Here is a 24,018-nt window from a genome sequence, read left to right as displayed (position 1 = left end):
CTGAAGCTGTCAAAACTAGGAATTATGTATGTTTTTCATGGAGCACCTACCTAGTCTAGTAAGGGATAGTGCATGTTATTTGCTTAATAAAGTTATTCTTTATAGTTTCTTATACAAATGAATTAATGAATACAAATTAATTAGTCATTCAGCAGTCAAATGGCAGTCTGTTTTCTTTCTACCACCATGTCCTGACATTGCCAATTGACTTCTTGGAGTCTTCTGTTTTACAATTCCAGTGACTTCATTTAGTTGTTGTGTTTAGCCCATACTTTTTGCCTCACTGTTTTCCTAGCTGATATGCTCTCCATGGGTCTTTGCCAGATTCTCTCTGCTTTGATTTCATCCCATTCTTGCTGGCTTAGTTCCAGTCCAGTCCTTTGGCCTGGATGATTTCTTTTACCAGACTTCCTGTTTTGGTTTGCTTTCTTTTGCCTGCCCCTCTGGAGTCCCCTGTCTGTTTGAATGTGAATGCATCTTGTTTGGGTAATAGCAGGTGTTGGGGACATGTCTTTAAGCATGGAAAGATGGGTCCCATTCTCAGCTTCAGTGTGTAACCTTGCTCCAGATGCAAAATCACCTTCCTGGAGGCTAACTTCACTCCAGTGTTCACCTTCTGCCCAGATTTGATGGTTTATCTCTGATAGCAAGTTTGCTCTGTGCCAAATGTCTTGGTTCCTATGTATTAGGACAGTAAAATTTTTCAAATGGGTTGTTTCTGTATGTTTTAAAAATGGGTGGTGTTTTATGGTGATGCTTTTTTCAAAAATTCTGGTCCACCTGATTACAACATGGCACTACTAAATAGCTAAAGTGTAGGTTGCAAAGTTAGGAAATAAAACCTCAGTGGTTTACTTAGAATATGTTGACTCTTGAACTAGTAAAGAGAAGAGTGGTCATAGTAGAGGGGAACCTGGATTTTGGGAAGGTCTGTCCTGGGCAGATAAAGGTACCATCACACTATGCTTAGAACCCATCAAAGGCTACAGACTGTAGAGAGAAGGGTGAGCAGGGGAATGAAGAACAGTCTTTCCAGTGTTCAGAGTGGCGTGTGACAGCCCAGCATCCCAGAGCACCAGGACCAGCCCAGCACAGCAGCCATGACCTGTAGGTGCACAGTTTGTGGTGATTGGGAATGGGGCTGTGGCTGAGCCTCATCCCCAGGGGGCTGCAGCTGTGCAGGACAGGTGAGCAGCATTGAAGGTAATGGGCCATGTAGTGCCCAGGGGTACTGACCAACCACAAAAGGACACACAGGTGCAATGCATGCAGATAAGGATATGAAAGGTTGTGCTGAAGGAGAAGGGCAGATGCTTGAAGCCTTCTGAAGTGAAATGATGTTACAATGAGCAGACACCTGATGCCTTCTGATGTGGTATGGTGTTACTCTATGGGTGAATGCTTAAAGCCTTCTGAAATTGTGTGGTGATACTCTGTGTATCATGGCCATCTCAACTGCAGCTGATGTGTGACATTTGCTGTGACAATGACCCACCAGGCTTCTCATACTCGGAGAGCATTGGTGTTAGCTACAAGCGACTTCTGAACTTCATCGCTGTGTGTATGATCTCTGTCCTATCAGCTGCAAATCATCCAAACCTACCTTTGAACAGTTCAGCATTGCTTCCCATCTTCTCTTCCTTTTCTTCTTCCCTGTGCAGATGCCCTTCCCAGTGTTTTTAGTTTTTTGGTTTGACCATCATCACAGTAGTTTCTGATCTGTTTATATCCAGTTCTGTGGGTTCAGTTCTAGTATTGAATAACTGCAGCTATGGGTGTTTGATGCCCTACCAGTTTTATAGTTGGCTTGTGTAGTCTTATGAATTGCTATCTGTTAATGATGCTTTTTCTAATCTGCCGTGGCAGTTGAGGAATAGTTCAGTAGTGAATTTCACTCTTTCTTATTTTAGAATAAAGCAGTTTGTGCATGTAAGCCTGTAGATACTCATGTCAAAATCTCTATCATATTTGAAGATGCTCATGAGATACACCATTAGTAGTAGAAAAGTGGAACAGACACAGAACTGTGTTTCTTTTGGGTTGTTAAGTGTTAGAAGCACAGTCACCTTCACTGCACTGTGCACAGGTCTTACCCTAGAAAGTAGGATTTGGGGTTTTTTAATAGAGGGAGATTTTGTCCTGTTTTGCTTTACAAATAAACTAATAGAGATTTTTGCAAGAGCTTGTTATTCTTGTTAACAGTTGTTCATCCTTAAGTTACTGAATATTAAGTTACTTATTTTTTCTTCATATTAATTTATTAAGCCCTGTGCCTTTCAGAATGAATGAACATTGTTAGCCTGTCTTTGTCAACTAGACAACAAATAAGTTGTGCATAGCCCTTAAAGCAAATAAATTTCTCTTTCAAATCAAGGGAAAAATAGATATTATGAGGTTGTGTCCCAGTCTGTTGGGTCACTGTTCCTGCATCTGATATGGCATTTAAAAACCAGCAGTTGGTTTACTTGAGGGTCTATTGAGAATCATAAGATGGAGAGGAAGCTGTTGAATTACTTTGGAGGTGAGTGGCTGTGGTCTCACCTGATGTGATTGATGGGAGTAGCTCCCTCTCTGTGTGAAGATCTGATACGTCCTTACTGCCTGTAACTGGGTTTTGAGGGGAAAACTCTCATGTTAGGTGCATCAACAGTTGTAATAACTGACAAATGAGCTTTGATTTTAGAAATTTTTTAAAGCAGAAAGTGCTTTGATAATATTGTCTTTCGTTAAGAAATTGACAATACACTTGTATTGCTTTGGTATTTTGGATTAGGAACTGCAATCAGCATTGCTGTAATACCACCTCTTGAACAATGTCCCAGTTGATAAGTATCTTTCTTTTCTTGATGTGTTACTCAGTATTGCAGTGTTTGATTCGCAGACAAGTACCTGTATATCTGTCTAAAATTCTGCTTAATGAATTCGTTTCTTGAAACATTTCATGCTATCACTTCCTACAGGATTGTCTTAATATCTTTAAGTTCTCATAGTTGAAGCTAATTTTATTCCACCTACCATTATTTCTCTCATGCATGGTGTTTGAGATACCTGTAGGGTCTGGGAAAAGTACTCATCTTGAAATTGTTCTTTGTGAGTGGTCTGCAACATCTCCTTCTCTGGGGGAAATACATTCTGTAACATTGTTCTGTGTTCTATAAATAGGGACTACGTGGAAACATCAGGAAGTCAAGCATTTATTATAAATGGAAAAATAATATTTGAGGAGGATGATAGGATGATTCTTTTTTACAACTGGAAATGTAGATTCTGTGGCTTTAACATCTTTTTATTAAAGTTTCCTTTTTCTAAGAGACTTCTTTGTTTCACAATTGACAGACACATTTTTCATTGATGATTATTTTGAAAATCTTACACATTTTAAAAAAATAGTTTTCCTTTTAATTTTATGGTTATTTACAGCTCATTCTTTTGTGTTAAGTATATGGAAATATGTTTTCATTTAACTGCTTGTTTTTCCCAAGAAACATATCTTACCTTCTAAGGTCTTGGCACAGGATTTTATTTTCACAGCTAGAGTTTCTTCTAATCACTAATATGGATGACTGATGTTCAGATGTTGGTAGTCACTAGTCTTACAGTGGATGGAACCATGTACCTTGTCTGGAAACAAGGAAGAGATGCATGTTCACATTTAAATTGGAAAGTTTGTACATTATATATGTTTAATTGAAGAACTGTCAGATGAGGCATTGGGTATGAGTATCTTATCATCCTTTTTTACCAATGCTTGAGCTTAATTATTGTTAATTTTAAGAGAAGTTGATGAGAATATAAATCTAAATAATGTTTGGGACTTACTGTGCTCTGGTATTAATTTCTAAAGCCTGAAGAAATGTTTGGAAGATAAATATTTGGAAGAGACTTAAGTATGTGCGCAGGTATTGTCGTTCATTGGGTTTAATCAGATTCATTGTATATTGAGTCTTCCTCTTGTTCTCATGCACTGGCACAGTAATACATTCCTGAAGCAAAAATGTATTTCAATCCAAATGGCTTTTATTAAAGAAAAAAAGAAAATAAAATCTTACACCTAATACATTGAAAACCTGCACAATGTTGCCGATCTAAAACATGTGATGGTACTTCCAGCCCATGTTTTATTTCAGAGGCTCATTAAATGCATACCTGTTTTTTATTTAATAAAATCTTAATGTCCCAGGATATTCAGAGTAATGAAGTGTGCATGCAAGTGCATGTGTGTTCAGTTTCCCATAGGATTTTTGAAAATTATTATTAGTAGTATTATTTAAAAATAACTTTATGGAGGGTAAATGTTTGTCTTTGGCTCCCTCTATCTGTCTGTCTCTACTTGTCTTTGTGGACTAACATTTTTTCATAACTTGATGCATTGTATAGATTAGAATGAGCAGATAAGATGTCTACAAGTATTTCATATAGGCATTTGGTAAAATAAATAAATAAATAGAAGTATGGTAAAGACACATGGAGGACTAGTAAGAAATTTAGTTTTCAAGCTTAACAGCAAGGTTAATGTCTTTGTGCTCAGACAGTGTCTTGTTGAAGTACATTTCCATTCAATTCAGAGTCTAATTTTTGTACTAGGCTTTTCATAAAGACACAGCTATATGATCAGTACAGTAAATAGAAATGTGGGTTTAGCTGCCTGCCTTGCAGTAGGGTGTAGTGTCTGATAGCCTTTTGTTTCTGGTCTCTAGTTATGTTAGTACCCTATTGACATAGAAGGTAACTAGATTGTTCTATTACTGATTTCTGACAAACAGAAATTGTTTGATATGCTAAAGCTCTTTCTGACAGAAGATAGAAAGTTTTGACAAACATGCATGGCACAGCAAGTGTCCAATTCTAAAGAGCAAAATAAATGCAAACCACTATTATGGGGAACACAAACAGCCTGAAAGCAAGTTATCAGTAAGCAAATAATTGTTGAACTGTTATGAATGGAATAGGATGTTGAAATAGGGCATGATTGGCTGATGTTACATATGTCCTTGATTACCTTCCTTGTGCTTTTATCCTAATAAGTGACATTCTTTGTATTCCCTTGGATGGCTAGACAGTCTGACACTGAAGAAGAATAAATATTGCATGTGGTACACATTAAGCTGTCATCTAGGACAGCATTTATAAAAAGTAACTAGAAAAATTCATAAGAAATTCTGCAGTGCTACAGTTTCCTGGCTCCAGTCATAATTGTCAAAGTTCTTGACACATTCAGGTCTTCTGAAATGATTTGGGTTTACAGCTACTTGGTGTATGAATAATTATTAAGGATTCATTTTTTTCTGATAATGCAGACTGTTAATGTTCTCAAAATGGTGCATTTTCATTGAAGACCATGAAAAAAAAAAACCAAACCAGTGTTGTGTATGTAGCCAGTTCTCTTGCAGCAGTTGGAACTAAAAGATGTATTTGTATAAAATAAAACTAAGTGATAAAATTAAGGAGCTCGTTTTCAAATGCTGTCTTTGAATCTCGGTAGAAAATCCATTATGAGCTCATGTATTGTTACAATTATTGTAATTTGGAAATGGACCTTTTTTATGTAAAATATCAACCTTCTGTTTTTCTTCACTGACTTAAAATTAAGACTCAAAAGCAACATAGCAGGATATCATCATCTCTGCAAGGGCAATGGAGGAAAACCCTTTTGAACTATCTAAGCTGATGAGTTTGAATGATAATTTTAATTTCAAGAAGAGGGAAGTGTAGGAGTTCCATTCTTCGTACTCTTAAATCCCTCAATTCGTTGTGATGGCTTGAAGATTGACCAAGAAATATTTAAAGGTCCATTTGTACTTCCATGTGTTTATCTGTTGCCTACAATACCATGATACTCGCTGCATTTTGACACAAAAATTCATGATAAATATTTTAAAGGCTTCTCACAGTTCTGTCACGGACCATGTCATTGGAACTGTTCACTGCATTCATGGTATAACCTGGTTTTGCTTCATATGAAAATGCAACCTTCTTTCATTATTGTTTAGTTCATGAGAATTGGGTTTTTTTAATTATTATTATTTTTTTACTGAGTTAAGCATATCCCATAAGGAAGAAGGGAAAAAAGCCTGTTACCACCTCATCAAGTTACTTGAGGATTAACATAATTTTATAGGTGACATTGTGCTTATTCTCATTCCTCTCCCAAACAGCCTATAACTTACAAGATCTCATTGTGAGTAGCTTGGAATGGGAAAATAGACCCATTGGCTCTTTCATAAAATTTGCATTTAACGTTAAGTGAAAGTCTTAAAAGAGTTCTTAGAAAAAGGTTGGAAAAAAATAATCTGTATTCATGTGAAGGGATAAAGCTGAAACACCTGTTTAGGTTGAAAAAAGTTTTCTCCAAGTATAACACTACTCAAATGTTACAGGTAACTGTTAACTCTGTGGACCACTACAGAGCACAAAATATTTGCCCAACTGGTAAATTGAACTGTAAGCCCCACTGTGGGAAATTGCTTTGCGGTGCTCCAAACAGCAGTTATCTTAGTAATTGTACCTGAATTCTTTTGTGGCTAATAGACAGCTGATGTCCTTCTTACCATGACAGAATTAGTTTATTGCAATATTTTAATTGTAAAAATTTCAGGTAAGATGTTTCATGTAGTTTGAGATGGGCTGAGTATGATTTTTAATTGGTGCTCTGAGAGCACAGGCGTTTGCATTGAGAATGTGCATAACCCCGCATTTCACATTCTAAACCGGCACTCGCAACAAGGAGCTTATCAGAGCAAATTGTCTAGTCCATCCCCTTCCTCACTCAAAACCTAATGACCCTTTATCATCATGGTTTAGATTGCTGGACACAGATGTGAGAAAATACAAGTAATCTACAGGTAACTACAGTAGCTGCACTGATGTTCTCAGAGAACTGACTGCTGGGAAGATAAAAAGCTTCCCACAGAGCCTGTGACTTTCCAGCAGCAAAGCACATCATGAGCTCATACATGAAGTTTTATTTGCGGAAGATTCACAATAAGATGCATTAGGACATTCAGCAGGGTCCCTTCTTAGATGAGCACAAGAATTCAGTGGGGTTGTTAGTTGATGCACTAGTGCATGGCTTCACACTAAAAAACTAAAACTAGAAAATGCAACGATATCGGTAACATTTCTTTTTGAGAACATCACAGACTACAGCTGTAATGTATTGATGTGGTTTGTTCCTTGTAGTAAGTCATCTAATGTCATTGGGCTTTTTGTCTTGCTATGGAAAGTATTCAGGTGTGAAGCAAATGTTTTGTTAGGAAAAAATGCTGCTGGCTGTTGAAATACAGTTAGCAGTACATGCGAGATATGAAGAAGTAAAGTAGAAGTAAAGTCTTATAGGAAAAGACTTGTGTATAATTACCATTTTTTTTTACTCAGCATTTTTTTGTTGTAATCGTAAAGTAGATCTTAGGGTCTCTGTGTTCAGATATTTTGCCAGAGAGTGGGAAAGAAATAAAATATTCTTCAGATAAATTTTACATACCCTAAGGTTAATAATGTAATGAGCTTGTTTACTATTTTTAATTAAAAAAATTTTTTTTTTGTAATTCAAGAAGCAGTTTTTAGTGATTCAGTAAGGTTGAAATGTATCTATTGAACCATATGGGAATAATCAATGTGAATCAGTCTGTCCGCACTTTCTTTCTCTTCTAAAGTAACTTAAGTATGAGCAAGTTACTTATGTAGAAAAAAATGAATATGAATGCTGAAATGCTTTTTTCCCCCTTTTTTTAATCATCTGTAAATTTAGAGGTTGTGAGGAAAGAGATAACATGGCATGACAGGTACAGGTCATCTGGAAATAATGAGTCACAGAGGGTGGTATTAATTATTAAGCAGGCAGTAAGCATTACAGTGGTCATCTTTGCAGAGAATGGTAATCCCTCAAAAAGCCTAAAATGCAAGCCTAAGAAAACTTGTGAACAGCCTCCTCCCACCCAGAAAGAAACAAAATAGAAATCCCACGAACACCATATCCCTTCCTCTGGCAGTATGAACAAGACAAACTTATGTCTGTTTTTTAGGTGAAGTCCTTCTGCCGTGTTCAATCATCCTCAAAGCTTCTGTGTTCTTAGGGAGCTGCTCTGTTGACAGTTGCTGCTGTTGGTGCCAAACCTTTGAGCAAGAGGGCTGGCTCTAAGGCTGTGCCTCTCGAGCTGAGCCTGTAGCCAGAACAGCAGTCTCCTTAATTTTCTGTTCTGTTGTTTGATCCTCCATGCAAGTGAACTGCAAGGTACTCTGAAAACTATATAATCTTTGCTCCTCATTCTGTTCTACTTCTTTATGCCCAATTTCCAGCTTATGCCAACCTAAATGGTAATAAGCAGAACTCCTTACTGCAGAGCCTAACAGACACCCTCTGAGAAATTATTTTCTGTGATTACACATATCTTTTGGTTCACAGTAAAGACATGCAGAAATGTTTTCTCTTTTTCACTAGCAAATATGACATATGGGGAAATAAGTATATATTCCCTTGTTCTATTTTGTCTTTTGATTGAGGAAGACAAAAGAAGTAAAGGGCTATACATTCTGAAAGAACAATTCCCCCCATCCCTTTTTTAAAGTTTTAAATTAATTATTATGAAATCCATGTACAAATTGCAGCAAACATTTGATATATCCTTTTATGAGATATGCTGTGTTTCATATTCAGTAGTGGCTTTAATTCTCAACTACAGTATTCATACAGAAAACCAGAAAAAACATTGGCTGTTACAAAGTTTTGTTTGAGCTTTTTAAGCTGAGTGATTAGCAGAAATAATGACCCTGTCAGCCTTAATCACATTAAAATGTGGTTAACATCATTTAATTTTTTCCACTTAATATGCGAAAATTTCCAGTAGATTTGCAGTGAAGGCCATTGAAATTCCATTAGAACAAGAATAAAAATTTCAGGCATCATTTATTCAGAGAGGGAATAAAGGTCTCGTCTGAAAACTGCTGAATCTTCCTATTAGAGAAACTATGAATCATTGCATTGAGCAGTACCTTTAGCTACTATAGTACTGAATCTGGGTTGCTTCTGAATGAGTGGAATGCATTTTTAGCGTGGTGCTTTTCTGAAAATTGCAGCATGTAAGTGTTTTTTCAAATTCAGTAAGAGCTTTCTCCATAAAGGATTGTTATGTAATTGTTTTAACTGCTGTAGGGCAGGGGAAATGCTTCTGGTTTAGGCATCTCATCACTGAAGTTCCATACTTTGTGTTATTTTTATTGCAACATAAAAAAATATGTCCTCTTTCTGATTGATTCATAATGTATAGTTGGGCTTTCTTTGTGGTGAAAAGCAAAATTGAGGACATGCACAGCTTTGACTTGAATATTGTCATATGAAGTCTTTTGCACTCTTGGCATTTCTTATTGCAGGCTCCACAGGTTTGTACCAGAAGAACATGTACAATAACGTTGAATGTGCTAGAGAAACTATCAACTGCATCTCTTCTGAGAGAAATTTTTGTTTCAAGGAAAGACACAGTATTGGTTAGTGTTACTATGTTTCAGATTGCTATATTTATATCCCCATTTTTTGTCCTTTTTCTGTGTAAAGATAAGATTTCATCTGCTAAGTGGAAGCACTAACAGTACAACTATATGCTCTGTGCTTTTCTAGACGTTACTGAAGGACTTGTATATAATATTTCTTTATAATAGATATTACTGTATATTTCTGGTATATATCTTTATTGTCTCTGGTACTTAAACTGTACAGTGGACTGTTTGTTTATTTTTGTTTATTAGACTGGTATTTTATACCTGAGCTTTGTTTATTTCAGCCTATTACATAAATATTTTGTCCACTTTTTAGTGGGAAAAATCATCAATATGCATTGGATTTCTGCAGAACGAATTTCAGAATGTCAATATTTGTGCAATTTATTAAAAAAAATATAAGAAAGTACAGTGGGAGATAATTAATGTCATAATAAATACTGTGAGATACACAGTGGTAAAGGAATTTTTCTTTGAAATAGCTGTTGCTAAATTTAAGAATTGAGCAGACCTAACAGGAATTTGGAAGTGTCTCAGTTGTACCGCTGTATGTTGAAGCATGAATGAAGCTGAGCAGGAAGTGGGTCTGTGACCAGGAGCAGAACTGGTAACCCTGCAGATGAGATAAAAGGAAGCAGGGGTGTGGGAGAGACCACAGCAAGGGTAGGAGGGAGGTGTGAATTCAGTGAAGCGTCAGTTCCCTGAGTTGCCTTTGGAAGCATCTCGCTAAAGAGCTCTTGGACCAGGATGGAAGGCTTTGAAGACTGGAGAAAAACACTGGGAGAGAAAGCAGAGTGAGCAACAGAATGTGAAGAACTGTTGGATGGGAAAGTGGCCATATTTTAGGGAAAATTATCAGAATCTCTTCTGCACTCACTAGATTTTTCTCCTTGGAATGCATGGCATGAAATTCAGAGGTACTTTGTCTTTTTGTTTCTGAGCTCTTAGCAAGTACCTGTGACACCTTGCAGCAGAACAGCTTCTAGTCTACTGAGGGGCAAATGCTCACTGTAGTTCCATTAGCTCAAAGATAGGTTTGTGTAATGGGTATTTAATGAGTACATTCAGTTTAGGATTCAACATGTTTATTGGTGGCTTTTTTATAAATTGGAAATTATGTGCTGCTATATTAAGTGTCTTAATGCTGTAATGGGACACATTTCAAAGTCAGGAAATGCCACAATGAAGGTTGTTAGTGGTGCTTAGGGGTGTACCTTTCCTTCATGGCCAGCCTTGCTCCATGGAAAAGACAAGCTTGCTCTTGAGGACGCAGTAGGGTTGAGTCAGTAGGAGACCCCTGATGATGGCATTCCCTTTTTCTGGAACAAAGCTCAATACTAATGTGGGACTATAGAAGGAAGGCCTTATGTTAAAGCCACATGCCTGGAGATTTGGTGATGAGGGACTGGATTCTTTGTCTCTTTTAAATCTCTGTTTCTGATACCAGGTAGGAAAATTTAATTTAAAATTTTTTACATACTTTAAAACACTTTTAATTTTCTTCATTTGACCAGCTAGTATATTGAAGTCCAGTGCTATTATTAGTGCTATTTTAAGAATTGTACCTTGTTGAAATTTTGAGATGACTTACTGCCAAGCTATGCTTCAGCCACCTCTTCTGCTTTACCTGTGCTGTCCTTGTGAGTGGTACTGGTAAATAAGTGTGGTATGGTAGGCTACTTCTAACTTTATGTACATTTTATTTTGGAAGAGCAGGACTCATGAAATCTGGTTTTTCAAGAGTTTTGAGTCTTGTTTCCTTACAACAGTGATCCCAAATTTATACTCCTCCTTTAGGAAGCAGTGACATCAGGCAGCGAGCACAGGTAGCATCAGTCTGACAGTCCTACTGCCGCTGGTCAGCTGGCCAGCACTAGCCAAGCTGAGTATGCGGGGGTTGAGTTCTTTCTGCCTTCCTCCCAGTGAAGGCATTGGTTCTTACAAAAGGTGTAGGAACTTGATTTGTATGAAATTGAGACCTCTTTGTCCTCCTGTGCATTTCTGCATAGCATTTAAGTACTTCTGAATTCACAAAGTGTAGTGCTTCCTTGTAACTATATGGTAATCCCTAAATTACTGTAATCCCTCCTCTGCATTCAGTACAGAACCAGTTATTGTTGGTAGCTACACAGTATAATGACTTCCATAAATTAATTAAGGTGGTGATTTGTTGTGGATTTTTTTTAACAGTGGCTGATTGTTCTGCACTTAGTATTGGGAGGCAGTTCACAGAACCTTGCTGCTGCCTTGGGTTGAAAATGTTCTGCTAATTTCCAGCCTCTGTTTTTCCATGGCTGGCTTATTTCGTTGGTGGTTCAGGCAGCTTTGTCCTGTAGACTAAATAGCATCTTATCTAATTGGTGTTTATCTCCTTATTTAAAGCAGGCATTATCACTTTTTTCTTTCTGTGTCATTTACACGAGGTTCAGATCTCTGATAATCTTAGACCTGTTCTGAGCTTAGTTGACCACAGCTGCAAGTAGTGTGCTCCATGTGCTTTCAGGAATACCTTGTATGCAGATACAATGCATCCTGTTAAGTAAAGGGAAGCATTTCCAGTAGGATCTGTAGATGATATTTTCCTTTTCCCTGTTGCATTGTCCTGGTGGCTTAGATTTGCTTTGAAGAGCACTAACCTAGTGTGATCTCCCTTCTCTGTCACTTTCCATTGACAATGATGATGACTTTTCTTGAGGAAAGTGTCTCCTGCCCCAGCATTGAACAAATAATTGGCATGCAACTAATGTTTGTGTCAAGATCATTAATGTATTTAACATGATCAGTCCTAAATTTGATCCTGTTGAATTTTGATTTAGTACCCTAAGATATTAATTTGTTCTCTTATTATCATATCCAGTGCATTGCTCAGTCCTCAGTCTCTACAAATCCACTTCCCCTACTTCTCCAGCTGAATGAGTAGTTTTACATACAGCACACTATCAAATACTTTATAGATGCATTTCTCCTGCACAGAAAATCATATGTCATATCAATGAGAGAATAAATTTATCAGGACATGCTTTATTTTTTCCTTTAAACCAAATTACTTGTGTTTACCCAAGGTTATTTTCTGTCATCATTTCTTCTTTGATGGTGTCATTATTCAACCAAACTAAGACTAAAATTGCATTGTGTATGTTGATTAAGGGACTCTTTGGTGGAGAAATGCATAGACTATCATGTCCCAGAATAACTGCCCAATATGATATTTTAGTATTTTTCCTTTGGCTAGGTCTACTTTTAACCATCTGTTACTTACTGGGGCTCTTCCCTCTAGACCAGGTCTTCTCCAAACTTAAATTCTAGGCTGCTTCTGAAACAGAAGAAAACGTGAGCATTAAAACAGGAGCAGTGCTTTTAATTGAAAACGTCATTGAGAAATTCTTTGTTACTGAAACATTTCTCAAACTGTATGTGCTAGAAGAGTGTAGGTGATTGCTTGGAGCAAATAAACAGCATTTCTCATGATAAGAAAGCATCTGGATGGAAGTTGAATAGTTCACAGTGTCAGTAGTGCTTTGGATGTATTATTTTTGTCATCACTTGCATAACTGGATGAAGTGTTTTCAACTGCAGTTTTGGACAGCAAGAATGAATATCCAGAAAGTAGAAATCATTTCATAGAGGCTGTTAGAAGTCTATTTTTTTTTTTTTTGCTTGGGAGATGATTAATGTTTTACGTTTTTAATGATTGCGCATTTCTTGTCATAGTTTTTCTTTTCAGTGTAACTGTAGATCAGAACACATTCCTTATAGTATATCCCATGCATGTTTGAACTACTTTGAAAAAGTGAAATGATGTGATGTTTAGCTACAGAGAAATGTCAAAAACAATGCATTTATATGATATGAAAGATTTGCAAGTGCAAGCTTAGCAATTGATAGTAATATTATAATTAGCTCTTTATAACAGCCTGCTTTTTATTCATGAACATTTTCATTTATGTTGACAACTATCATGTTTGCCACCACACATGGAGCTTTTTCTTTACTCAGGAGAGACTGAACATGGATTAGTATGATTTTGGGCTTACATTCTGACTTTATTGAAAAATGGTTTCTGGGCCAAGTCACAAAAATAAAAGTAGCTTGCTTTTTAGGTTTGGCTTTTTGATCCTATTGTTAGTGCTAGTGTTTGTAAGGGTAAAGCATACCACAGAGCACTGTAACTTCAAGGTGGAGTTCTTCTCCGTGAAATTGGTTTTTTTATTGTCGAAATTGCTGAGGGTGTTGAATGCTTCCTAATCCCATAACTGATACAAAAATGAAGCTAGGTAAGCTAACAATTTTATAATAAATCAAATTTTAGTTTTGTACTTTCAAATAAAAATGTTTTGTGCATACCCACCCACAGAATAAGATTATTTACTTCTGACAGAAGTATACTTTGTCATTCCATTTTCAGCCTTAAAAATCTGTGTCTAACAGATCCTTTAGTCTGTCAGATAAATGAAGCGTGACACTGATCCAGATACTTATTCTGGCTTCTGAAAAAAATCAAAGTTACTGCTCCCCTAGGACAAGTATGTTTTAGTAGATGATTCAGACATGGTTAATTTTTTTTTCATTTCACCATAGTTTGGACAGGTAAACAGACTGTGTCTGTGGAATTGAACATTTCTGTGACAGCTTTTCAAATTAGTGAAGTACATTTCATACAAGGCATCTCTGCACGCTGTGAAAATCCTGAACTCATTTAGTGCTTTGCTCAGACATGGACATGTTCATATGACAGTACAGCTGTTGGATTTATTAGACATTGTTTTGGGGAAGTTTATCAGCAGGAGGCAGGACTGAGGCCCATCACATAATTTTATGTGAGTGTCTTAGGCATATAAGGTAAGGGTTAGTTTCTAGAGCAGCCTATGTAAAGAGGAGAGGGGAGATACTTTAAGAAGAAAATGAGAAAGGGAGTCCTAATTTAAGTACTCTGAATTGCCCTCAGAAGAGCCTCCTACTTCATTAACTATATAGGGAGCAGAGCTAGATTAGGTGTCTAAATCAGGGGTCTGAAATAAAGCCTTGTATTCTTTGAGTTGCTCTAGGTTGAGTATTAACCATTCAGCATCTTTGGGGTTTTTTTTTGGTCAATACTATTATTTATGAATGGCTCATAACTTCTTGAATTTATATGTTTGAGACTTTACTATTATAGCATTGATATGAATTGTGTTGCTATGTACAGGACTCTCAAGAATTGTTTTCATGTGACATAAAGAAGTCCTGTCAAGAGACACAACTTAAAATTATCATGCCACAGCATAAGCCTAACTATGGAATAGGAACTCTTTCTACTAATCTGTAATAGTATCTCAGTTATCATCAATTTGCATGGAAGTCTTGTGACTGAGATTTGCTCCTTCTGCTATAATTTATGAATGAGTAATTGTTAAATTATTTTGTTATAATTTTCAAGATAACCATTGTAAATTATGCATTTTATAAATTGCAGCAGAAAGAATGACAAGATGTGACTTTAAAAGCATCTTTCTGGTCCAAAGTATGTGTGCTTAAGTAGGGCTTGTTGTGCCCATAACTAGGAAATGTAATATGCACAGTTTGTTGCAGTCTCTGTTGTTATGTGGGTTCATCAGTAGTTGAGTCTTGGCTGTTCTTGATCCTTGCAACAGCCATCTCTTTTTTGTCTTTTTAGTTCAGACAGAATTAGTGTTCACAGTTGGCAGCCCAAGGAGAACTGTAAGCCTTTCACATGCCAGCAGGTGCTACAGAGGCAGTGTAGTACTACTTGTTGTTTAAGTCATAATTTGATTTGAGTTGGTTGTGATACCAATTTATAATTGGTTTCACTCACCTTAGTGGGGACCATAATTTGGATAGAGATATTACTACAGTCTTGGAAATTAGATCAAAAATGAATGTTTTGAAATTGGATTTTAAGATCTTTATTCTTCATAAGTGATGCTTCTTACAATGTTTTACCTTAACTGAGCTTTTGTTAGATTATATAAGCTGTATAATGTACTGAAAAATAATTTCTTACTGGGGGCTCTACATATATATATCTGCAGAAAAAGTCATCCTGGATCATTTTACTTTTTTGTCTTTCTACCACCTTGGTGTTTTTTATTTCAAAGTGGTTGTAGTCCATCAACTTTATTTTTCTGTTATGCATGCTTCTCCTAGATACAGAAATTTTTTGTTAATTAACTACTGTCCTTGATTTACAGGTTCGTGTTCTCTGGTATTATTTCTTTCACAGCTCCCACATTTTGCAAACCAAAAAGTTTCATGTCAGTTAAGCCAAATCTTTGTATGAAATACATTCAAAAAGTGGTTGGTCCTACATACAAATTTGTAAGTGAAGAGTTGTGTCCTTATGTGTTTTTAGCATACCATTAAACAGCCAATGTCTCTGGGTAACTCTCTAGACCAGGCAAGCTGAGAACCCTCTGCTACTGCCATATTGTGTTAGTTTGTTAATAGAGCTTTATCTTGAGGGCATAAAGTTCTTTGATAAGGATTTTCAGAATATTGCCTTGATTTTTAAAATTCTGTTGTCAGCCATTGTTTTTAGCATGGAAGAATCCATTTATAAGTGATCTCATATGGGATAATTTTTACTCAGGAGTCCTGCCATTTATAAGCATTTTTCAATAATAAATAATGAAATTCCTGATTGAACTTGGCTCCATGGCATTGGTGTTTTTTGGGTGGTTGGCGAACTTAAGACATCCTGTCCTTAGTAGTCTTCACTTGTTCCTGCAGCACCCTTCAGTTAAATTGGCACAGCCATTTCTAAGGATAGGTGGGAAAGTGAACTAGTCCATCTTAAAAGGCAATAGCTGGAGAGGGGAGCTATGAAAGAACTAAATTCTCCCTCCAAAAGCTGCTTTTTTACTGGGTTATTTTTGTTGGTGAACAGCTTGAGTGAACAGCCTGCAGGGAGTGCTGTAGGGGCCCTGCTCCATGTGCTGCAGCTAGTAGCAGAAAAGCAAGTGTAACATCTGGACGGGTAAGGAATGATATAAGAAGCTCATATCCAGGTTCTAAAAATGTTTATTTAAAATCTGGGATACAACTTGAATAAAATAGTAGGTGCAATACTAGTCACCCCATCTAACAAATGATTTTGCAGAATTATTGGAGATTTAAGATAATGGCCATGATAGAGATCAAGGCTTTGGAGGAACTTGCTTTGACGCATGAGGCAGAGAACCTGGGATTACTTAGATTTCAAAGGAGAATGTTAAGGAGTTATAAGCCCATCTGTAATAAATGTCAAATGGAAGTGTTCGTCAGGAACCTCCATGATTTTGTTTTTTGATACAGTGTAAGTTGAAATTACAATGAAGTTTAAAAATATTAAATCTGGATCTGGTAAAATGAGATACTTGATGTACCTGTTCTGCCATAAGATTCCTGTGATCATGGGATGTGTGGCAAGTCCCTGAAAGGTAAAGAATTTTAAGGGCTATTCCACTTCTTGTTTCTGGCTCAAGTCAATCTATGTTAGGAGATGGCAGTGACATCTAACATGTGAGGTGGGTTCTCCATGCTGGCCTCTTGGAAGGTTCAGGTGGATGCAGTGACTAAATACTGCAGCTGATATGAACATTGGACTATGGGAAGGTGCTGAGGAGCTGAAAGCGCTCAGGATATGCAGGATAAATGCAGAGCTGAGTTCCTCAAGCTCTTGTCCTGAGGGGCTGACAGGAGGCGCTTGGCCAGGGAGCAGCCCAGTGTGTGGAGGCAGTGCTTTTGTTCTGAACTGTTACTAGAAAGCATTTGCAGGTGAGGGCTGGGAAAGGGCTTTTTGAAATTGAAGGATTGCTGTGTTTCATCTGGCCAGCTGGGAACAGGGAATAAGAAAATAAACTTATAAGCGTCACTGATGATTTAAGACGTGGTTGCCGAGGTCTGTAACAGGTACTCCCAAACCTTCTGTAGATTTGTCATCTTCATAAAAACTTATCATGGTGAGGAAGAAGGTACCTTTTTATTCCTTAATGTTTTCCCGTTTAGTCATTCTTCTTATGTAATGCAAGAAGAAAGGGATACTCAGAGAAAGGCAGTTAGAGCACAGTGCTCCACTACAGCAGAGTGACAGCCACCTGTGCTTTCCTCTTCCCTTCTTCACTTCTGGCACAGACCGTTTCTGTGATACAGAATCATACATTTGTTATACATTGTATTTGTATGTACATTTGTTCTGTTGGTTTTACCCTCCCATCCTTCCTTAATTGTAGAAATTTGGAATGAAAGCTTACTGAAACTGTGAGTGTTTCTGATCTCCATAAGGATACATATACATGTTATCCTCGTGTGAGAACAGTGGGACCTGATCTCTGTAGATCTGTGCCCACTACCAGAACAGAAGGGAAGGACGTCACCTAGGCACTGTGTCATGCAGTACTGGTGCTTAGGTAGATAAGGTCTTCCTCTCCCATCCTACCAAATCAACTAAACCTAATTATCCTCATAGTTTTGGGAAGTGGCAAACACTTGCCTAACTCATCATCATTTTAGATAATTTGTGGTTTCATTTGGAACCTCATAAGGGATGTGATTTCAAAAGGCAAAAGAAATTCACAAAGAGGAGAGAAGAAACAGGGTATTTTTAAGTCAATGATTTTTCTTTTAATTTCAAGAAAAATGTTGGAACAATTCAATGTTTTATTCCCCTAAAAGCAGCCCAATTGTCTTCACAAATTCATGTTGACAGTTCATTACTTATTTAGATTGTCTGATGAATCTAATATTTTGTTTGTGGTAAATGTAACAGTCTTGTATATAGCAAAAAATATACTTCATATTGGGATTTTTATTAAGCCTTTAAAGGTTTCAGTGCCTCACAACATTCTCATGAACAAGATAGGAAATATTGGCTAGATGGAAACGACTGGAAGTTGAATGTGCAAGACTGGTTGGAAGATAATACACGAGCATGGTTATTGGTGGTACACTTCCCTAACAAAGAATATTGCATTATGAAACCTGCTGAAGCAGCTCCTGGCTGAATGCTGTTTGTATTTCCATTAATGAACTGGATGATGAGCACTCTTGTTAAATCTCTGGATGACCCCCAATCTAGGAGATGTCCACATATGTGTAGAACAAAATCAGAACTTAGGAGCATCTCAAGAAACAGAAGAAATCATTAGGAAAAAATAGCCATGGTGCAGCTCCTGAGAAGGATTTTATACAGGAATAATTAACTATGCAAACATAGTATTAAGAATAGCTAGTCAAATGGGGTCACTCAATAAGTTATAACCTGAGCATGAGATAATGTTGCAGTGCTGTCAGAAAAAAGCAAATGCTAGACTGGGTTTAATAAACAGTAAAATCACCTGAAAAATTAGTTAATCCTTTATCTCTTTGTAATGTTTATAAAATACTAGTATTGAAAGCTCTGAGAACTGCATTGGGTACTGTGTGCTTTCAGAAACTTTTAGACCAATTGAAGAAGAGTCCAAACAAAAAGGTTCAAAGTCAGAAGTAATATGTGGCTTACAAGGAAAGCTCAAAATAAAAACTACCTACATTTTTAAAGATATAAATAGGGAGTGTATATTCTCATCCACAACCTATAGACTCAGTTTACCTAAAATAAAGGTGGCTTAGGCTCCACCTATGGAAAACTTCAACAATAGGGAGCAAGCACTAAATAGATTGAGTTTAGAAGCCTTTAAAAATTGGTATTGTGCCAAACTGCCAACAGGAAGAGCCTGTTGGAATTTCTAAGTCCTCTTATTCTCATTCCTATCTGTGGATCTTTTTTCTAGTCTTTTGTAAATTTTGATCATTTAGTTTTGTCTTACCTACGTTTGTTTCTTTCCTTCTTGTGCTGCCTGATATTTTCTTTTTCCCTGCCGTGCTCGTTTGTTTCTGCTGGTTTTCACTCGTAGTTCAGGTGTAGAACAGAAAAACACTTGTTTCTCTTCCATTAGTTTTTTCAGTCTTGCTTGTACAAAAGCATACTTTCACAAATCACCTTCCTTCTCAGGGGTCAGGTTTTCAGATCATCTTGTCTTGCAGGTGTCCACTGAGCTTAAGCTTTCTCTGCAGCTTCTCTCTTCCATCACTACTTCAGATTTCCATCTGAACTCTGTCTCTGTTCCCAGCTGGATCTCTCATGTGAAACTCTCTCAAATATTGATTTTTAGGTAATGTACCTTCTTCTGCAACTTTTATACCTTTTTATTTTGGTTGGCTGCAGGTTTTGGTTTTTTCTGCCTCAGTAAGCATCCCCATTTTAAAGTGAAGGCACCCCCTTCTGTACAACTCCCATTTCTGGTGTTCTTTGCTTTATTGGCCTTCTCAGTGAGTGCCATCATTTTTAAACCTTTCTCCAAGGTCTTTTGCATCCTGATTTAGTATCAGGAGTTAACTCTGGTAGTTGTCCTGATCCATCTGCACTTGAAGTCACTGGCCCCTGTGGTTTACTGGAAATGCTGATAATGCTGCTGATATTCCTTATGTCCTTATCAAAAAACAGTCACAGTGTTAGGTGGAAATGAGCATCTGAATTCCTCTTTAGTGTTTTCCCTGATCAGAAATTTGAGTGCTGCCTTCACTGCAAGTTCATGAGGTCTGGTTTTGCACTTGCCTTGGTTTTGTTCTTGTGTCAGGCTTTTACACAGTCATAATATACTTTTCTGCTTGCCATCACAGAATGAATGGATGTCTTGCTGTCTCTTTAGTCTGTTTTTTTTTCCAGAGAAGATATTTTGTCTGTTTACTGGCATCAGTCAGACTTCAATTGAAGAACCCTCTGTAGTTGCTGTTGGCACACTCCTCTCCACAGGGAAGGGAGGAACCAAGCTACCCCAGTCAGGAAAGTCAGTTGGCTGTCGCAGAAATCCCACTCTGTTGCACTGTTTTCACTTAGTTTTTGGTTTACTTTGTTAAGAAGGGTTTTCATCTCGAGCAGTTCCTCATTTCTTAAAGTAGTTTCAGCTGTTAATCATGGTCATTGGTGCCGTCAGTTCTACTTTTTTGGTTTTTTACTTTTCATTTTGTTACATTTTAGTGTACAGTGGTGGTTTTTAAGTATTAAAAGCCTTTAAGCATAAAATCCAATACTTTTCATTATTCATTTTCAAATATAGCATGAAATAATGGAGAGATACTTCAGGATATGCTTATCTTAACAAAGGTCCAAAATGATTGTACTATTGCTGTCCTTTTACAGACATAAATAATTTTCTTCGGAAAAATTATGTGCTCAAATAAAACAGACTTTGACATTAATTGTTACCATTTGTTAAGACCATTTTGATCTGTTTGGCACACTTGGTTATCTGTAACAGGAAGGCAAACATACACTATTATTTTACTGATTATTAGTTAAGCATTCTACTTGGAGGAACACGTGAATTATAAATACACCAATATTTATATTTGAGTGTTTACTTTTTTTGTGTATTTTCTTTATTTTGATTGCATTTAGGGGAATTCCTTGGTACTTTTTTAGTAATTCCTGTGACACTGAAAGTCACAAAAGTAAAAGACTCGGGCAGAGAATCTGACTGTACAGAGTGGGATGCACTACCTTATTCTTTTAGTGAGGCTGTAGCAGGTCTGATGTCAGTCACTTCAGAGACCTTTAGACCTCAGTGCTCATTTATTGGTAAAATGTACCAGCTTTGCTCCTGCATTATGAAGATGGTCTGTCAACACTTTGAGATATTCTCCTTTGTTATTAAGCTTGTGATGCTCTACACTGTCAGGTTTTTTGCCAATTATAGTTAAGGTACAATGGTGTATTCACTGGATCAAAGTCTCACACTGGCGGTAGAGGAATGATTTGTAAGTCTTTATTCATCTGAATCGTACAATAGAATACCTGAGGAATGCAAATAATCCCTCTAAGGACTCAATAGAAAAGCTGTTAAAATGACAGTCTAAGACTATTATTATTCTGAATTGGTGTTTTAGCCAAAGTAATTATTTCTTATCTTGTTGTTCCACAATAGTTCTTAGTTTATTAGTTATGATGACCATATTTACCAAACAGAATTTGAATCAAATTTTTGACATTATTTTCATGCTCATTTCACTTTTTCAGGTTTACACATTTCATTCCATCTTTCTTCACTTGGCATATTATTTAATTAGTCTGGAGACCAGTGTTAGGTAATTCCTTAAAAAAAAAAAAATCTATAAAGGGTATACGCACATGTGTCAAAGTAAACTCATGAATTTTAGATTCATTTTGAGACATATTTTTTGTAAAATGTTGGCATTTATAAGCTCTGAACTTTGATACCAATTTGTTAGCCAAAATAAATTAGGTAACTGCAAATATTAGTTTTAGAAATGCTGTTAAGTGTCAGACGTCCCATTGAGAAACACACCTTAATTGTAATTTTCAGTTCAGATGTTTCTGAAGGCAGTAGTGTTTTAGTATCAGTTCTGGATACCAAACTCTGTTTTCACTGGGTAACTGGAGGCAAGAAAAGATTAGTATAATGAGGATTGAAAAACATTGACGGGGTATTTACATAAGTAAATGATAGAAGACCAGCCTTATATAACAAATGTGTGAAAACTGTTGAGTGAACTTCTATATTCTTTGTACCATCTAAAACCCTACTCAGTCGGCCATGCACTTAATCTCATAATAGCTCTGATCCCCTGCTATTTTCTCTGACAAATGTGTGTTGATGAACTTGTGGTTGAGTTCATTTTTTTCTGAAGTGACATTTGCATTGATTATTTAAAGGTTTGCAGGCCACAGTTTCAAAGCACTTTAGTATAATAGCAGCTAAAACCTTAGTCTAAATCTTACAGATTAGCAGGACTAAGAAAAAGAGCTCAGCAAGCATAAAGCCCTGTGCTGTATGGTGGGTGCTTCAGGTCTGAAACATTGCTGGCACCCAAAGTGCTCTGTTTTATGATTCCATTATTCGTGTACAGGAAGTATTCCCATGGCTCCTGTGTTTGCTTGCTGAGCATAGAGCTGTCATTCTTACCATTCATACGTGTTTAGAAATAGTGTCCTATTAACAGTAGTGAACTCCTCCCTGGTAATTTATACATGTCTCCCTTAAACTTACCATAAATACTTGCAGTCATGAATGTGATGCTTGTGTTTAAAGATTTTTTTAAACACCATCTACTGCGCTAAAGTTTTCACAGAATCACAGAATATTCTGATTTGGAAGGGACCCATGAGGATCATTGAGTCCAGCTCCTGACCCTGCACAAAACATCCCTAAGAGTCACACCATGTGCCTGAGAGCATTGTCCATCTGGGTGAAGAAACTTTCTCGAACACCCAAACTAAACCCCCCTGACACCACTTCAGGCCATTCCCTCATTCTTTGGTCACCAAAAGAAGAGATCCGTGCTGTCCCTCTGCTTCCCCTCACAGGAAACTGTAACTGCAGTGAGGTCTTCCCTCAGTCCCCTCCAGGCTGAACAGGCCAAGTGACCTCAGCTGCTCCTCACACAGCTCCTCCTCAAGGCCCTTCACCATCACTGTTTCCCTCCTTTGGATACCCTCTAAGACCTTTATAACCTTCTTACATTGTGGCGCCCAAAACTTCCCCCAGAACTGGAGGTGAGGCTGCCCCAGAGCAGAGCAGGACAATCACACCCCTTGCCTGGCTGGTGATGCTGTGCCTGATGTACCCCAGCACACACCTGACCCTCCTGGCTGCCAGGAGGATGCCAGTTTTGTTCACTTTAGTAGGGTAATTAACATTCAGAAACTAACACCCTAAGTTTTTAGCTCTATATTTGTTGTTTCGTTCAACTAAAAGAAATTATGCATAGCAAGCTATTGTAAATGCTGCCAGTTACTGAAGATGAATAGGAAATTTTTTTCTTTATTTAAAAATAATTGTAGTATAGTAGCCAGAAGCTTTGTCCTGGGACAACAGTAAAAAGGTGGGAAAAACCAGTAGAAACATGGAACTGTGTTGATCAGCTGTGGCATACTCCATGATAGATACGCAGAAAAAGCACGTGCAGTTTGCTATATAGGAGTGTAGTGTTCTTTCCTCAGCAGTCTTAGCCACTGAGATGCTTTTTTTTTTTTTTTAATAAATAGAAAAAAGTCAGGAAAGACTGAAGGCCCTCAGTTTTACCACATTTGATAAATATAATTCTTGGAAGTACATTTTTCTATCAGAAAGTTTTATTCACTTTTTAGATTGCAAGTATTTAACCTCTACCAAACACCTAGTTATTGTCCCAAATTATGCCTATTTCTGTAGATTAAATGCCAAACAGAAACCAGGAAACAGTGAAATGTTAATGGAGTACACCTGAAGCAATTGCTGCCTGTTAATGCCTTGACCTTGGAAAGCAATACACAAAAAGATGGCATCATAAATCCGTGCAATTCTTATGAATATGTATGTGCTACTTGATAATAATGAATGTGGTACAGCCATGCATGCACTACAAGATAATGTTGTGCCCTTTGTTGTCTACAGGTTGATAAAAATTAAAGAGTGGGTGGACAAGCACGACCCGGGAGCTTTGGTCATTCCTTTTAGTGGGGCCTTGGAACTCAAGTTGCAAGATATGAGTGCTGAGGAGAAACAGAAGTATCTG

General features: G+C 37.2%; 1 protein-coding gene across 1 annotated transcript in view; it reads left to right on the top strand.

The window, feature by feature from the left end:
* OLA1 (Obg like ATPase 1) overlaps window positions 1-24,018 on the top strand; it is a 118,198-nt gene that overhangs the window by 86,789 nt on the left and 7,391 nt on the right. Inside the window, exon 9 of the mRNA XM_014307206.2 lies at window positions 23,898-24,018. This exon is cut by the window's right edge and continues 16 nt beyond it. Within this exon, the coding sequence (XP_014162681.2) occupies window positions 23,898-24,018 (121 nt within the window). The remainder of the gene's footprint in view (window positions 1-23,897) is intronic.

Source organism: Geospiza fortis, unplaced genomic scaffold, assembly GCF_000277835.1.
Source record: "Geospiza fortis unplaced genomic scaffold, GeoFor_1.0 scaffold112, whole genome shotgun sequence".
NCBI classification, from domain to species: domain Eukaryota; kingdom Metazoa; phylum Chordata; class Aves; order Passeriformes; family Thraupidae; genus Geospiza; species Geospiza fortis.
The sequence above is the reverse complement of the archived record's forward strand: the minus strand, read 5'-3'. Positions and strand labels throughout refer to the sequence as shown.